This window comes from Hippocampus bargibanti, linkage group LG05 (assembly GCF_051943395.1).
Source record: "Hippocampus bargibanti isolate YZ-2025 linkage group LG05, ASM5194339v1, whole genome shotgun sequence".
NCBI lineage: Eukaryota > Metazoa > Chordata > Actinopteri > Syngnathiformes > Syngnathidae > Hippocampus > Hippocampus bargibanti.
This window is the reverse complement of record NC_142738.1, coordinates 31086018-31104433: the sequence shown is the minus strand read 5'-3', so window position 1 is coordinate 31104433 and position 18416 is coordinate 31086018. Positions and strand designations below refer to the sequence as shown.

The 18416-nt window shown below is 42.6% G+C and overlaps 1 protein-coding gene across 3 annotated transcripts in view; it reads right to left on the bottom strand.

The window, feature by feature from the left end:
• Positions 1 to 18416, bottom strand: part of plcg2 (phospholipase C, gamma 2) — a 98722-nt gene that overhangs the window by 68037 nt on the left and 12269 nt on the right. The window contains exons 4-11 of one of the 3 annotated variants that reach the window (XM_088995726.1): positions 15328 to 15408; positions 14684 to 14777; positions 14531 to 14578; positions 13390 to 13474; positions 8837 to 8917; positions 8701 to 8741; positions 6145 to 6217; positions 660 to 761 (exon numbers count right to left, since the gene is read on the bottom strand). In XM_088995726.1, coding sequence (XP_088851852.1) covers positions 660 to 761; positions 6145 to 6217; positions 8701 to 8741; positions 8837 to 8917; positions 13390 to 13474; positions 14531 to 14578; positions 14684 to 14777; positions 15328 to 15408 — 605 coding nt within the window. Of the gene's footprint in view, positions 1 to 659; positions 762 to 6144; positions 6218 to 8700; positions 8742 to 8836; positions 8918 to 13389; positions 13475 to 14530; positions 14579 to 14683; positions 14778 to 15327; positions 15409 to 17279; positions 17392 to 18416 lie in introns of those variants that run through there. The other 2 variants (XM_088995728.1, XM_088995727.1) reach the window with 2 other exon arrangements.

Sequence of the window (18416 nt, the reverse complement as noted above, 5' to 3'; positions counted from 1 at the left end):
AGCGCAGTGCTGGGAGCAGCACGGATACTGCGCAGAACCCTCAAGCTTCCTGGCCTCTGGTAGAGGACCCGAGCTGAAATGGGGACAGACACCACCCATGGTGGGTGAGACGAGGATTTTTTTTTTATATATAGCAGCCGGACACTGCTATGATAGGTCCCTGCTCTCAGGTTGGGGAGAGCAGAGGACTACTCCCTGCGGCTCCACTGATTGCTCCTATTGTTCTGACAAACGACTGGCCTGATTGCCCCACTTGCGGCGCTATCACCTCATCAGCATTACTAATCCTATGTTGCCTAAGCAGGCTCTTGTACGAACGATCCAAATTGAACCCCACACCACCATATCAGTTTAGTGAAGGATTTTGCTGTTTTATGAAAATATCTTATTTTACTCCCCTTTCAAACCATCTATGTTCTTTCGTTAAGATTTTAACCTCAGTGTCGTCAAATGAGTGGTTGCTAGCTTTTAAGTGCATATGTACTGCCGATTGAGGCCCACTAGTATTATGCCTGCGATGATGATGAAGTCTTTTTTTTTAGACTAAACACATTCTCCCAAAAAAAGAAAGTACAGATGACGGCTGAAGAAACCATCGAACAATTCAGAAAGAAAACAACAACAATGAATGAAACTGCTTCAGTGATTTTCTGCAATACCTCGATGACTGTGAACTCAGGGTCATTGGTTTTTCGCATGGTGTCGTCAATGAAAGTGGTCATTAACTCTCGAACCTTGTTGAGATCGCTTGCCCATGACTCCTTCGGGAACAGAAAGCAACACAAAACATCATGTAATTAATTTTCATCTATGACACAGGTGTCGAAGTCAAGGCCGAATCTGGTCCGTCGCACCATTTTATTTCGCCCGCGAAAGCATTAGTATTGAAAAATATGTCTGTGTAAGCTCTGAGTCGTACAGGAGTGGCCCATCGATGAAAAGGTTTCTTCAGCCGTCATCTGGACTTCTTTTAAGGTGTCGGACGTTTCGCCTTTTATCCAAGAAGCTTCATCAGCAAACTAAAGTCTTACTGGTAGTTTCGGCCCTATATATATCCCTACTGTGCAGACGTGGCGGTGCCGCTATGATTGGTCCCTGCTCTCAGGTTGGGGGGGGGGGGGCAGAAGCCTAATCCCTGTGGCTCCACTGATTGCTTCTATTGTCCTGACTGACGACTGGCCTGATTGCCCAATTTGCTGTGCTATCAGCTCATCAGCATAACTAAGCCTATGTTGCCTAAGCAGTCTATTGTACGGACGATCCAAATTAAACCTCACCCCACCATTACGGTGAAGGGAAGGATTTTGCTGTTTTATGAAAGTAGCTTCTTTTACTGCCCTTTCACTCAGATTTTAACCTCATTGTTGTCAAATGAGCGGTTGCTAGTTTTAGAGACAAAACGTCTGACACCTTGAAAGAAGTACAGATTACGGCTGAAGAAACCTTTTCATCAATTGACCATTCCTGTACGATTGAGAGTTTACACAGACACACATCTAACTTGTGAAAGTTCACGATGCTAGCTAAAGTCCCAACTAAAATTTCAAATTGTCCCATGTAAACCACAATAACAGTCATTATTTTTTTACTTCAAATTTGAAAAGTAGTTATTCATTATTCATTCTATATTTGATATGTGGAGGGGGAGGAAACATTCTAATGGCCTATAACGGCCCCCGAGAGGAAACCAGAACGCAATGTGGGCCGCGGCAAAAATGACTTTGACACTCCTGATCTATGACATTAATGGGTCACTTTTGTGGTTGATACAAGTATACAACCTTAAATTGGTAAAAATGAAAGGAGGCCGCAATTTGTATTAATTATTGAAGTTTGAATTACAATCTTTGTTGATACATCTGTGTAAGCTCTCAGTCGTACAGGAGTGGTCCATCGATGAGAAGGTTTCTTCAGCCGTCATCTGTACAAATTTGAAGGTTTCGGACGAGGCGAAATGTCCGAAATCTTCAAATTTGTACAGATGACGGCTGAAGAAACCTTCTCATCAATCTTTATTGATCTAACAATCAAGCCGTATTCTTTCACTTAGAGGGCCTGTCCTGTCCTGGATTTCCCCTATCCAAAGGGGTCACCAGGCACTCAACATCGAGCACCACCCCCACAATTTGGTGTAATAATAAATTATAAATAAATAATGAATACATAATAAATAAATAACGAATAAATAAATAAATAAATAAATAAATAAATAAATAAATAAATAAATAATAAAAAAAATAAATAATAATGGCGTTTTCATTTCATTCATAAGTGCCTTTCAAAGCTCTCAAAGACACTTTACAATCACAAAACAGGGACATAACTAAATTTACAGATGCAAGAACAAGAGATAAAACTAGACAGAGAATGTGAATTTAAATCGGTGGGTTTTGAGATGGGATTTGAAGGTGGGAAGAGAATCAATATGATGGATGTTGGGAGGGAGAGAGTTGCAGTTTGGGGGCAGAGCGGCTGAGAGCCCTGTCCCCCATCGTGCTGAGACGGGCAGGTGGCACAAAGAGGTGGAGGGAGGATGAGGATCTGAGGGAACTAGAGGGAACAGAAATTTGAGGAAGGTCAAATAGGTATAGGGGGGAAGGTTATGGATGACTTTAAATGTATAAAGAAGTATTTTGAAGTCAATTCTATGTTTGACCGGGAGCCAGTGGAGCTGTTGGAGGATGGGGGTGATGTGGTGAAAGAAGGGGGTTCTGGTGATGCGAAATTGTGGACTAGTTGTAGTTTGTGGAGAAATTTGTGAAGGACAGCAAGGAGAAGCGAATTGCAATAATCAATGGGGGAGGTGACGGTTGAACGGGGACACGGTTGAACTGTCAATAGTGAGAGAGAAACTGTTGGCTTTGTGGGAGGTGGATTTGGTACCGACGAGGAGGAGTTCATTTTTTTTCGCCGTTGAGTTTGAGTAAGTTGTGGGTAAACATACATTTAATTACTGAGGCAGAGTGAAAGGGATTTAGGTGGAAGAGAGGCGTCGGGTTTGCTGGAGAGGTAGAGCTGGGTGTCATCAGCAAAGCAATGAAAGTGTATACCAAATTTATGGAAAACATTGCCAAGGGGAAGAAGGGTAAGTAATAAAGAGGAGGGGTCCCAGGATAGAGCCTTGGGGCACAACAGAAGACACAGGGGTGGACTGTGAAGTAAATGAGTTGATTTGAATGATCCATGTCTAGGTCATGTAAGATAGTGTTTATTTTGATTTTTCTTCATCGGCGTATCTTGATTTTTCTTCTTGTGTTCCATCCCGCACCTTGGAATTGTGACCTATAAAAGCTCTGATGACGAATCCAGTATAATTTGGACACACACAAACCCTCAGTCACACGAAGGGGGTTGGGAAATGCTAGTGAGGCCGTACTGCATATCTTGAAGGCTTTATTTCCACTTTTTTGTTTCCTAACTGACATCAGAAAAACGTTTTATAGCATCTAAAATACCCAAGACACAAAGTATGATATGTTTAGTCAAATGCAAAACACCAATAAAAATGACTTAAAGTGTGCAAAAACTGCAAGAAATTGAGCTACAAATTGGGGATTTTCAGAAAGACCCACCCCCAGTTCGTGACGTCACAGCAAGACGTCTTGCCTTGCTGGAGAATCAAAACAATGGCTTCAGATTCGGAGAAGATGCTTTCTTGTTACACATCCAGTTATGAATATGATTTAAATAGTTCTGAAGAGGAAAGCATAAATGTTTGCAATGGATTAAAGAAGTCCTTCCAGGTCATTTTGAGGCGTCAGGACTGATGTGTATTGTCCCAGAAAATGCAGAAGATGGCGCCCAAGCTCCGTTGGAAATGGGCTGATTTGTCTACTGGGAATTTGTGTCAACGAATATCAAATAGTAGTCTTGGTGCAACACACAATGTTTCACCATCATGTTATTTATGTGTTTTCCTTGTAATTTCACCATCAACACAGATCAACACAAAGTTTTCAGACCAAACATGACAACAAAATGTATTGTGTGTCGCTTTCTCGGTCAGGGGCGTTCCAAACGTGACGTCACGTGGAGATCGTCATCACCTTGAAAACAAGACTTCCTGAATATTCAGCAAGAGTCTTAAAACGTAAAATATAGCTAAATGTGGTGGAGTCTTTGTAAAATGCGCTCAGTAGGAGTCATTTGAAGTGAGTTTACAAATTATGGACACAACTTGTCCAGAGGCGTCGGTTGTCCTTTAAGTGGTGTGGTGATTATAATCATATTACTCTAGTTTTGAGCAAATTAATATAAAAAATATTAGTCTTGTCCAGGTAAATGTGATTGTTTTGCTTCTATTCTTACTCGTTGTAAGACCTGTACAGACGCTCGCCAGCTTACGAACACTAGTGTCCCTTCTCTGATTTGGATGCGATTGAGGTTCCACATGGCGTACCAGATGAATATGAAATGGCAAATCAGATCGCAGCGGGGTGGGAATCCATATCTATATGGATTACACCAAACAAGAATGAACTCCATTCAGAATACAGACGCACCCCAATTTACGAACATTTGAGTTACGAATAACGGTACATTCGAACATTTTTGCGGGTACAGTATGTCGAAAGATGTTCGGACAGAGATGCTGTAAATTTGTATTTGTATTGCGTGTTTCCCCGGCCGAGCTCGCTTGTGATTGGCTGAGCCTGTGCTTCATGCACATGTACGCACACAGACACATTGGCTGGATGTTTATAATGGACACCATGGCTCGCAAATCATCGCCCGGCTACGTAGAAGTGTTGCCAATGAGCTCAGGTCCCGATCCGCCGAGCTCGCTTACGATTGGCTGTGTAGAGTATGTGGGCAGGGAGGAAATCGCTCTTCCCAGTTGACGCTCCAAGAGGATGCAATGCATAAAAAAAGTAATGGCTGCTTAGTTACGTAATTCAGTAATTATGTGCCAGCAGCTTCAGTAATGACTTACTGAAGACCCAATGATAAATGTTGTCGTACAGGAGTCGGTGTGAATTTATTTTACGACTGTTAGAGCATCTGTGTTTTATACTTCCCCTTTCAGTGTTTAACTCCAACATACATTCCATACAAAATATAGCACTGAAGCATCTTATTAACAAATTCACCTTACAGAGGACCGCTCAGACCGTATCTCGTTTTGAAGGTGGGGTGCGTCTATATAATAACCTTTTAGGCTATTGGAAGCAAAACAGTCACATCTCTGATGGTGTTCTGGTGGTCGATGTGCTCTTGGTTGAGGCCAATAAATGAATACATGTCTACTTGTTGAACCTGACACATATGCACCGAACTGGTAGTATTTTTTTCCAACCATGTATATGTGTGTGAATGATAGGGACCTAAGTACAAGAGTGATGCTACTGGGAGAAGAGATAAAAAAGTTGGAGGATTTTAAGTACTTGGGGTCAACTGTCCAGAGCAATGGAGAGTGTGGAAAAGAGGTGAAGAAGCGTGTCCAGGAAGGCTGGAATGGCTGGAGAAAAAATGTCATGTGTTGATGTGTGATAGAAGGGTTTTAGCTGGGATGAAAGGAAAGGTATATAAAATGGTGGTGAGAGCAGCCGTGATGTTTGGACTGGAGACAGTGCCACTGAAGAAAAAACAGGAAGCAGAGTTGGAGGTAACAGAGATGAAGATGCTGAGGTTTTCCTTGGGAGTGACCAGGTTGGATAGGATCAGGAATGAGTACATTAGAGGGACAACTCAGATTAGAGGCGTTGGAGAGAAAGTCAGAGAGGCCAGACTGAGATGGTTTGGACATGTCCAGAGGACACAGAGTGACTATGTCGGGAGAAGGATGCTGAGCCTTGAACTGCCAGGCAGGAGACCGAGAGGAAGACCAAAGATGAGGTTCATGGATGTTGTCAAACAGGACATGAAGGTAGCTGGTGTGAAAGAAGAGGATGCACAAAACCAGGTTAGATGGAGGACATTGATTCGCTGTGGCGACCCCTGAAGGGAAAAGCCGACAGGAAAAGAAGAAAAAATAATAATAATTATTATAATAATAATTAATTTACAAGCACCTTTCTGAACACCCAGGGACATTTACATTGGAAAGGACATTTTTGTGAAAGTTAAAAGGAAACTACAAACTAGTTTGATAACTACATAAAGAACAATATCTGCTGGACCATGACTAAGTCTAGCTTTACATACCTTCTGCTGATAAATGAGAAATCGTTGGAAGTCATGAAGAAAAACTATTGAGGCATCGGGGTTATCTGTATTGCTGAACAACAGAAGAGAGTGTACATAGTCAAGCGGCGGATGTGCCTTTACATTTGCATTTGTTCACTCATAAGGGGTCACCAACATTTTTGAAATTCAGAGCTACTTCTTCGGGAATGATTATTTCTCTGATCTTTTATTAACAATTGATGATATTCATCTATTTGAAGACAAACCATGTTGTTGGATTGGATGTACCTTTATTCGTCTCGCAGTGGAGAAATACACATTACACAGCGGCAAAGTGATGAAAGGAAGAGAAAAGGAAAGAAATACAGTCAAGTCTCGTTATATCGATATCGGTTATATCGATAGTACTGCTTATTACGATAATATTTCTATGAACGCAAGGAGAAAATTTACATGCCGCAGGATCGGATGTATCGATAGTCCGGTTATATCGATATTTTTTCAGACTCCCGAGAATATCGATATAACGAGACTTTACTGTAAATTGAAAAGCAAAATACAGGAGATGCTGGAAATGCAGCCACTCCCACGGCGCAATTTTGAAGTAAAAACAAAAAACAAAAAATGTAATATGTCTGTGTAAGCTCTCAGTCGTACAGGAGTGGTCCATCGATGAAAAGGTTTCTTAAGCCGTCATCTGTACTTCTTTGAAGGTGTCGGACATTTCGCTTCTTATCCAAGATGCTTCTTCAGTGAACTAAAGTATTACTGATACTTCCGGACCTATATTGGATTTGCCCTTATTAGTCTCAGAGTGGAGAAATGTACATTTACAATATATATCCCTACTGTCCAGACATGGCGGTGCCGGACTCTGCTATGGACCGGACTAGTTTTCATAGCAGAGTCCGGCATCGCCATGTCTGGACAGTAGGGATATATATTGGGCCAAAACTACCAGTAAGACGTTAGTTCGCTGAAGAAGCATCTTGGATAAGAAGCGAAAGGTCCGACACCTTCAAAGAAGTACAGATGACGGCTGAAGAAACCTTTTCATCGAAAAAACGAAATAACAAATAATATGACAATATATTATAGATGAAAGAGGAGAGGATCAAATCATCCTTTTCAGCAGTGGATCAGGGATGTCATGTTGGAATGTGCACGTCTACTACAAGCTAAATGTTGAAAGCAAACACACAGCTGGAGCATCTATTGACGCCAATGCCTACCCCCGGGTGCGGGTTTGGGATCACTCTTTGTCTGGTCTCTACCCATCAACCTGTTCGGCTTGGGTGACCCTGCCAGGAGTACAAGACACCAGCTGACATAGCCTTCGGGGTCATCGAGATGCGCAAATAGCCTCACCACGGTAAAGTGGTGATACCAGTCGAGGCACAAGTAGCAATAGCACACACAATGGCCAATGAGACTGCATGTCTACAGTTATGAAAACATAGTCATGGAACTGGTTACTGACCAATTTGCTGAAAAAGCCAATTTAAGCTAAATTCCTTTGCCTTTTGTTGCAACTGTGAGATTTTGTCCACAAAAGTGAACTCCATTAGTGTCGCCTGATTCATATCGTGTTATGGAAGTTTTCTGTTAGTGATGGTTTATTAAGGACAAAGAAATCAACATCTATTGATTACCGGTGTATGACATCTTATGACCTGTGCTATTGCAATGTGACCCAAAATTGAATTGAGATAATCTTTCAGTGTCCAGAGGTTGACAAGCTATTCTCACTACGAGGTTGGGAGATCCAACCTTTTTTCTTCTTAGATTATAGGCTGATTTTCTGTTACTTGTCAGAAAGGTTTTCTTAGCTTCACAGGCTTATTCTGGGGTCACACATTGTTGATACCGAACATGCCGTATGGACCCGCAACATATCAGACAGGACTGGAGTTAAGTTTATTCATGGGCAAGGAGGTAGAGAAGCAGGGTAGTATATGATCACACTCTTAGTGAGTCAGACGATTGATAGATTGTTGAGTGGGTCTTGGAGTGGGGATGGGTTAATGATCAGCAGGAATTAAGTGTGAGCAGGAGGAGATAAAAGTGGTTGAAGGGTTCAATTTCACTATTAACAAGACTGTTACTTTTGTCAGTGAAATATAGGAGGGAATAATTCATAGACATTGAGCTTTGACATGTCAGGGTTGAGTTTGGGGTGAGAGTCTAGGTTGAATCCAGCGGTGTCTGGGCCACAGGAGTTTGGTTAATGAGGAGAAATCAATCTACTTTGGAAGGAGCGGTGTGGTGGATTGTGTTTCATTGCATGCTTGTTGGGCCAATTACCAGACGTTGTGGCTAAATAAGATCTTTGTTATGAAAGATGATGCATACTTTGGGAAATGTTGATAGTCTGTAATTTGAAGAAAAAACGGATGTCGAGGTCCATTCATAAATACGTGCACTAAGCGATTGCATTTTTTATAGAAGGTTAATAATAAATTCTTGTTTTGGTATCAGTGTTTTTTTCCAACACGTCAAAAGATTATTGGTGACCCCTAGTTTATATGTTCAAGGTTGCTCTAAAATGGAAAACAGAAGAAAATAATCAGTTACCCCAAAATGAAAGTGCAATCCTTTTTGAATTCTTCAAGGATCTGAATGAAAAAGAAATGAAAACATATCTTAAATATTAAATATTAAATATTTTGTACAGTAAAACACAAAACAAGCCATTCATGATCCCACCTACCTCATTTTGTTCAAACATGATTAGGTTGTAGAATTTGTGAAACTGCTCAAAATCCAAACGTTCATGTTTTGTACCCACCTCCTGTAAAAGTAGAACAATATAAGCACTCATGACAGTGTGATACGGTAGGCATCAATCCATTTTCTATACAGAGGTATACCACTTTTCCCCATTGGGGTCGTGGCTGTGTCATTCACAACTCAACAAGTGGCAACATAGGGAAAGATGGCTGTGTCAGGACAGAGCCCAGTTCGTTTTCTTCAAGACATTGGTGAGTCGCTGATCCAATTTGCTACTTGGTAGAAAATATTTGACAACGACAAGCGCATACCACGGTAGGAGACGTATGGCCAGACACAAGAAGACGTTTAGTTGTGCTTCACTGCCTTTATTTAGAGGAACATCTTTTGTACACTTTGCCTGATCAAGGTACATGAAAATGCAATGGTGGCCCTTGAAAGACACTTTGTGCCCAAAGTAGATGTTGTTGCCACCGACAGCGCCACTGTCAACTTTGGCCTACTAAACATCCGCTGTCGAATTCAGGACATCCTTAAAGTCCATAAGCTTGACTTTCTTTGTTTAAACGAAACATGGAAAACTCCTGGTGATTTTTCGCAACTCAATGATTGTACTCCATCAGGATTTGTTTACATTCCCAAACCCTGCCGTTCTGGCCATGGAGGCGGCCTAGCGATTTTCAACCGGGACAAAGGGACAGTCCTTCCAGTCTCTCTCCCCAAAACTTGCTCGTTTGAATGCCTTGCCAGCCAAATCTCGGGAGCCACACCCACGATCCTCGCCACAATTTACCGTCCTCCCTAAACCACACTTGGGACTTTTTTTAATGAATTCTATGCTATCCTCTTCTCTCTCATCGAATATCATTGTTTTGAGAGACTTACACATTCACATGGACAATTCCAACTTTCCACTCACCTCCTCGCTCAACAGCCTTGGCTTCAATCAATTTATAGATTTCCCCACACACATTAAAGGACATATCCTGGACCTGATTTGCTGATCTGGTCTTGCTTCCTCTAATTGTACAGCTGATGAACTTTCTATAAGAGACCATTTCTTCGACTAAACGAGGCAAGCGAAGCACAGCTAACGGCTATGCTAGTGCACAGCTTGGGAAGTGAGGGGCAGCGCATTTTTCGTACACTCGGACCCGCGCAGAAATACAGGGATTGTGTTGCATTGTTGGACAAACATTTCACCCCACCGCAGAGCGTGATTGTCCGGCGGATTGCCTTCTGTCAACGACGGCAATGAACAGGCGAGTCAGTACACCACTACGTTGCCGATTTGCGGTGTTTAGCGGGCCTCTGTAAATTCGGCCGCTTGGAGGAAGAAATGATAAGAGATCAACTAGCGGAGCACACGATTGATCCCAAGCTACGGGAGAAACTGTTATTGTCCCCTGACAATCTCCCACGATTGAAGGCTGTGGAAATGGCGTTCCAATTGGAGAATGCAGCACAATTAACGTTCGGTTCGTGAACCCACACACACCTTCACACGCTCCTGCGTTGGCACAGATTGTTGCTCCAACCCCTCCTTGCCCAGACGCCACCTCCAGTTACGAATGCACCTCTAAATACGACGGTGCCGAGATAAATGTGGCCAGGCGTCAAGGGGCCGACATACGCAGGCCCTGTACCAACTGTGGGTCTTCCTCGCACCCCACACGTGCGCCCACAAGCAGAGCCACCGGACAACGATGCCAGCGCTGCGGAAAGATGAATCACTTCGCCAGAATGTGCCGCTCTGCTCCCATCTCCACCTACGAGGGTGTCGAGGTAAATGTCGTCAGACAGCAAGGGGCCAACACACGCAGGCCTTGTGCCAATTGTGGGTCTGCCTGGCACCCCACACGCGCGCCAACTTGCAAAGCCATTGGACAGAGATGCCAGCACTGCGGAAAGAGGAACCACTTCGGCAGGATGTGCCGCTCTGCTCCCACGTCAACATACCCGTCACGCCGCTCACCAGGCCAGCCGAGGCGAACCACCATCCACTGTGTGGGTTCGCGCGCCAAGCCATTCAAGTGGTGCACAGTGGAACTGGATGGAGTGAGCTTACCACTCCTGCTCGACACTGCAGCCTCCAGGGCACTGTTGAACGTGTCCACAGTTCGACGGCTATTTCCTCATCTCCTGATCGAGGCCAACGCTGAGGACTTGTTTGGTATGGTGGGCACTGCCATCTTCACAGTGCGCTATGGCTCGAGGACTCTCCCCCCCCTTCACCTTCCAACTATTCCGTGATGGTGCCAACCTTTTGGGCTTGGACTTGTTTTGTGCACTCGGCTTTTCCATCTCTGACAATACGGGTGCCACAATTCACCCCCAGGCCAACGGGGGTGGAGAAAGCTCCAACCAAGCAGACGGCCTCCCTTACTCTTCCTCAGCCAGCAGAAGGGCCAATGAGAAGCGCCGGGCGAAGCATCGCACGCTTACTGTTTCGGACTGGGTCCGTATTTGCCGGCCGAGCTGCTCTCACAAATTGGACTCATTCTGGACAGCACCAGTCCAGATTACCGCCCAACTCGGACCGACCATCTTCTGTCTGGCTGACGGGTGGCGTTGGCATGCCAGCCGAGAGTGGCAGCACCGACCCCCTCGAACGACTTATCAGGCAAAGACTACTGACGTCCTGTCACACATCAGAGAACACCGATTGCACGCCTTGAAGTGCGTGGTGAAGCAGCCGTGCCCGTGGGGCCAGAGCCTCGGGCTCGCGTTCGCCTTTGCCCTTGGTATTTGGACAATTAAATCACCGATTTTGAATCTTCAGACCCTAGCCAGTGCTTAGCCAGCTGTACCTCTCCAGCAAACCTGCCGCCTCTCTTCCACCTTCATCCCTTTCACTCTGCCTCTCAGAAATTAAATCATGGTTTACCCATACTTCCTCCAACTCAAAAGCGAAAAAAAATTGAACTTCTCTGTGGTACCAATTCCACCTTACACAAAGCAAACAGTTTCTACCTTACTATTGACAGTTCAACCGTGTCCCCATTTCTTCAGTTCAAGAGCCTGGGTGTCATCCTCAATAGCTCATTATCTTTCCACTCCCATATACAGTGGCTAGAAAAAGTATTCATACCCCTTGAACGTTCCCACATTTTGTCACATTCTGACCTTCTGACCACCAAGATCAATATATTTTATTACCTTTTCATGTGAAAGACCAACACAAAGCGGTTCACAATTGTGAAGAAGGAAAATTCTACATGACTTTATTTCTTGATTTATTAAAAAAAAAACTAAAAAACGTGGCGCACAAAAGTATTCAGCCCCCTTTGTCAATACTTGGTGGAAGCACATCTCACTGCAATTACAGCTGAAAGTCTTCTTCTCTACCAGCGTTGCAGATCGAGACACTTGAATTTTTGCCCATTCTTGTTTGCAGGACAGGTCAAGCTGTTTTTTTACAACGCAAGAGTAGACGGAGAGCATTTGTGAACAGCAGTTTTCAGATCTTGCCACATATTTTTGATTGGATTTTGGTCTGGACTTTGTGTGTGCCATTTTCACACAGGAATGTGTTTTGTTTTAAACATTGTAGCTCTGGTTTTATGTTTAGGGTCATTGTCCTGCTGGAAGGTGAACCACCGCCCCATGCTCAAGTCTTTTGCAAATTCCATCAGGTTTTTTTCCAAGATTGTCATGAATTTGGAACCATCCATATTCCCATCAACTCTGACCAGCTGCCTTGTCCCTGCTGAAGAAAATCAGCCCCACAACATGATGCTGCGTCTAATTAGAGCACCTTATTCCACACGTTTGCTGTGTCCTCTACATGGCTTCTTATGGCTTTCTTTCAATGATGGCTTTGTTCTTGCCACTCTTCCATATAGGCCAGATTTGTGCAGTGCACAATTGTTGTCCTATGTACAAACTCCCCCACCTTAGCTGTGGATCTCTGCAGCTCCTCCAGAGTGACCGTGGACATCTTGGCTGCGTTTCTGATCAGTGCTCCCCTTGTTCGGCATATAAGTTTCGGTGGACGACCATGTCTTGGTAGGTTTGTAGTTGTGCCATACGCTTTCCATTTCTTGACGATGGATTGAACAGTGCTCCGTGGGATGTTCAAAGCTTCGGAAATCGTTTTCGAACTTAATTCTGCTTTAAATTTATCCACAACTTTATCCCTGACCTGTTTGGTATGTTCCTTGGACTTCATGATGCTGTTCACCGACCAGTGTCTTCTTAGCAAACCTCTGAGGCCTTCACAGGATTGAAAACTTGTGACAAAATTGCCGACTTATAATTCGGAAATCATGGTACATTATTGAGGTTCAAAATATAAATGTCGAACCACTAACTGCAATGCAAAACCGTTTACTTTGATTCTTGAGAGATATACTGTATACTGGATAAGAATGGTTCTGCCACTAGCAGTTTACAGCAAGACACATTGGAGATGAAAGTAAGTTATTTTAAACTAAAAAGGAAGACTTCTCTAGGTTGACATAGCTGTTATAATTTTGATCTGCACATCTGTGAATAAGCGAAGAATAAAGAGCATATAAAATGTAAGATTACCAGCAATTTGTCTTTCAGAGAGCGAACACTAGTCGGCTTGTAGTTGAGCAAAGGAAGAAGAGTTTTCAGCTCCTTGATGGATATGCTGTCAAGATCACATGAAAATACATTAAAACTAAACTAACTGTCAAACATTCTGTGTTTTTTTAGTGCATACTCAAACTACGATTTGTGTAACCAGATCAATCAAGTACAGTAAAGTCTCCTTATATCGATATTCTCGGGAGTCTGAAAAAATATCAATATAACTGGACTATGAATATATCCGATCCTGCGCCGAACTGCATTAAAAGTGGGCAATAAATGGGGGATCTTTGATATGGCATGAGTTCATGGATTGCGTATCTAGCATGCTTTTGTACTGTAGTGAAGTGAAAATAAAAAACGTCATTTATTATTATCATAATGCACTCTTGCAATCGTGACTCTGAGTAGCACTCGACATTGTTCTATATACACGAGAGAAACCACGAACACCAGCATGTACAAACTGTATGAAAAACAGTGATTATTGCAAGCGATAAAGATATCTGAATACAACACAATTAAATGCATGTATGGAAAACAAAAAATGCAACGTTTACATTACGTTGCTTAAGTATTCTGCGGCACGTCGAACTCTTTCGCAATGGAGGATTTGCTCCTTGTTGGATTCTCCTCGACAGCCACGATTGCCTTGAACTTCGTTCCGAGGTCACAATTGTTACGTTTCCCCATGGTTGAAATTGGTGTTGAACAATTGTATACTGTATAAGAAGACTACAATATGTTTCAGATGCTATTGGAGGTCTGCTACACTGTGCAAGACACGAAAGCTGGTCACGTGACCAACGGTGTGACCGATACAGATATCACTAATGGTGGTACTGTGTAGAAACCCTTCAGCAAATATCGATTCGGCTTAAACTGCTTTTGTATCGATATAAGCAGAGCAAAATGTCTGGCGGGAGATGAAAATGGCACCGTAGTAACCGGATTATTGTAATAACTCGGTATCGTACTAAACTAATTATACATGAAAGACTAGAAATTTGCCGGGAAATGAAAATAGTATTGTAATATGCAGTACTATCAATATAAGCGATATCGATATCACGAGACTTTACTGTCTAACAAAAGGGTCTGTACAAGAGAAGCGTACCTGTTTGTCTTTGTCTGGTTGACAGAATACATCTTCTTTCTGAGCCATCTTGAGACAAAATAAAACCTGACATCATAATCCTGAACTGGACTGTCCTGTATTTACAAACAGGCTTCAGTTTAATTACGGGTGTGTGACTGTGTGCATGATTACCTTTCAATAAGGACTGGAGTAGGAGCGGTCAGTGTTTCTTGTATTAACATTTCAAGTCCAATCAGCCATTTACATGCCTCCTCCACAGAATCAGCTACAAAAAAAGCATAAATAGGAGATTTATGAACAGTACATTTATCACGATCTGGTTGGCGACCAACGGCTAGCGCTGTCGGCACCGCCTGCAGCTGCACAGGTGTTGGTCGTTCCAATCAGTGGCAGACTGTCACGTTCTGGTTGGCGACCAACCCATAGCGCTATCTGCCCCGATTGCAGCTGCACATGTGTTGGTCATTCCAATCAGTGGCAGTTAAAATGACTCCCGGCACGACCATTCCGTGTTGGGTCATTGAATGTGTTTGCTTTACCCTGTCAGGTTTGTTTCATCTTGGCAGATTTTTACTCATAGTTTTCTTTGATACTTTGTAGTTTTCTGTTCGGATGACTTTGATGTTTTAGATTTTGTTCCTGCTGACTTTATTTTAATACAATTTGTCAAATACAACCTGCTGCTCCTTCCTGCCTGCTTATTTGGGATCTACAACTATCACCACCTCGCAAAACGTGATTTAGCACAATCAAATTCTCATATTCAAAGATTTTTTTTTCACAATAAGGGAGAGAGAGATTTTCTCAAATTTTACCTTCTGAACATTCCGAGAGCATTCCATGGATCACAGTGTGCAATCTTAGACATGCACCTGACACCCAAACCAGAATCACACCTGTGAGTACATATTACGTGATGTAATATGCTATGAAAAAAAAATCACCTTTCTATCAAAATGGAACACAAATTAGAAAGGAGATTTGTGACACAAATAAAATAGGCACTTGCGCTTGGCTGGCAACCAGTTCAGTGTGTATTGCTCGAAGAGGGCTGGAATAGGTTCCAGTGAGGATACACATGTTTTACTTTTATTTTAGCACATATGTTATTTGTTTAGCCACTCTATTTAACAATGGCTTGATACTTTCAACGATTGTTTTCGGTAGTGTGTGTCAAGTTGTAAATGAAGTTCTTCTCCTGGTTCAGTTCTTCATTTGTGTTGGTCTAAATATTCAATCAGCAGGAAGCAAGGTGATATACAAAAAAAATATTTATTTATCAGGCAGCTAGAGAATACTCTTCACGGGAGAGAAGGAAACCAAAAAGAGAGAGAGGCAGATGAAGACAACAGGAGTGATGTCATTTTGAAAAGGACCTATCATCTGCTAGATACAATCATGAATATTATATTAGACTGAAACAAGATAGCTTAAAGGACAACCGACGTCACTTTTTTGTTTTTTAACTGACATCAGAAAAACGTTTTATAGCATCTAAAATACCCAAAACATGCAGTATGATATTTTTAGTCAAATGCAAAACGCCAATAAAAATTACTTAAAGTGTCCAAAATCAGCAAAAAAATTGAGCTGTGAATTGGACATTTTCACAAAGTCCCGCCCCCAGTTCGTGACGTCACGCCAAGACGTCTTGCATTGCGAGTGAATCAAAACAATGGCTTCAGATTCAGAGAATATGTTTTCTTGTTACACATCCAGTTACGAATATGATTCAAATAGTTCTGAAGAGGAAAGCATACATGTTTGCAATCGATTAAAGAATTTATTCCATGTCATTTTGAGGCAACATTGGGGGGAAATCTCTCACCCAAAAAAAGAGGCACAACATAGCGACCTCCTGTGGCCACCTCCGTTTCCACAGGCTGATAAATTCCTTATGTGGCGCTTGGACGCCCTCTTCTGGCCTTCTGGCGGCTTTTGGGTGCAACACGAGGTCCCCAGACCAAACAAGTACAGCAAAATACATTGACGTGATGGAAGGACCGCTACAATGTGTCTTTTCTACGGTCAGGGGAGGTCCTTTCGTGACGTCACGTATGGACTCGTCACCAACTCAAAAACAAGACTTCCTGAATATTCAGCGCGAGTCTTAAAACGTAAAATATAGCTATATGTGGTGGAATCTTTGTAAAATACGCTGAGTAGAAGTCATTTGAAGCCATTTTACAAATTATGGACACAACTTGTCCGGAGACGCCGGTTGTCCTTTAAGGTTTTAACTGAGCTATGCTAACCTAACATATACACAAAACTAAACTACATACATATATAGACTAACTAACTGATAAGAATAAGTAGAAATGAAATAACATTGGATGTTTTTAGGATGTGTACATAACTAGTTCTAACAGGGTGTCGTTTCCGGGATATTATTTTAACAGGACCAAAATGTATTTTTGTGTCACGTATGAGTGTTTTTCTCCCACTGTAATTGCATTGTTTTTTGTTTTGTTTTTTTTCAGTGGTGGGGTTGGAAGGCAGTCCTCACCTGCACAGACGAATATCCAGGGTACAGACAGTGAGGGTGACCTCCTACAAGTACCTAGGTGTTCTTCTCAACAATAAACTTGAATCGTCTACCAACACAGATCAGGAAGGGACAGAGCTACCTCTTTCTACTCAGAAAACTGAGGTCTTTTGAGGTTGAAGGGTAATCCTGAAGACCTTTTATAACTCGGGCATCCAGAATGGCATTGTCTGCTAGTCAGGCAGCATTATAGCCCGGGACAAAAACAGATGACAGCACCTGGTCAGGTGGGCCAGTTCTCTCCTGGGCTGCTCTCTGGACACTCTGGAGAAGGTGGCCAACAGAAGGACACTTGCTAAATTAAAAGCTATGATGGACAGCTCCTCCCACCCTGATAGAGAATAAGAAGTGACCATATTTAAAAGTTTCATGCTGTTATATGCTTAGTCAACATGTGTGACTCAATACACAATTGAAGCGCAGACAACCTGGGGTCAATCAGGTCAACAGACACAACAAGGTGCACTGTCAGCTTCATCAAGGAGATCTGGCCTTGCACAGAATTTAGGACTTGGGATACTCATTTATCGCCAAAGTTATTTACAACTTGAACATCCTGCACAGGAAGAGCTCATTAGCCAGGTTAGAAATTTAGCTCATGGAAAAGACAATATTTTATTGCTTACAGCTGTTGGGGCTCAGAATGTCCAGAGGTGTGGTATTATAATCAAGAAAACTATATTTTACTAATGTAGCACTTTAATTTGCATGTACAGTGGGACCTTGGCTTACACACCTAATTGGTTCCCAGACAGAGTGTGAAAGGTGAAAAGTGTATATCCCAAAAATTACTCTTCGCCCACAGTGTCTGACTGTCACATCTCTGACACAACCCCCTTCAGGCCACCCTGACAGCACTGGGTAGCTCCTTCAGCCAGAGACTGTTATACTCGCACTGCAAGAAGGAGGTATCCAGACGCTTCCTACCAATTGCTGACAGGCTTCTTAATAAACATTCGTGAAAACCTGGACTCGCCCCAACCATACATTGTAAATAGCACAGCCACCTTTTGCAGGTGGAAGTGCTTTATTACAGCATCAGCTGTTCTTAAAGTGTGATAGAAATCAATATGTATTGTATTGTATATACACTGTTGCATATATGCTTATTACTTTCCATTCATCTCCACGACCACTTCATCCTCTCAAGGGTGGATGGGGGGGATATCCCACCAGTCTTCGGGCACTAGGCAGGGGTCATCCTGAATTGGTTGCCAGACAATCGCATGGCACATAGAGATAGTCAACCATTCGCTTTCACACTCAAACCTTGAAACAAATGATTTAATAATAATACATTTAATTTACAAGCGCCTTTGTGAACACCCAAGAACACTTTACAATAAAACAACAATA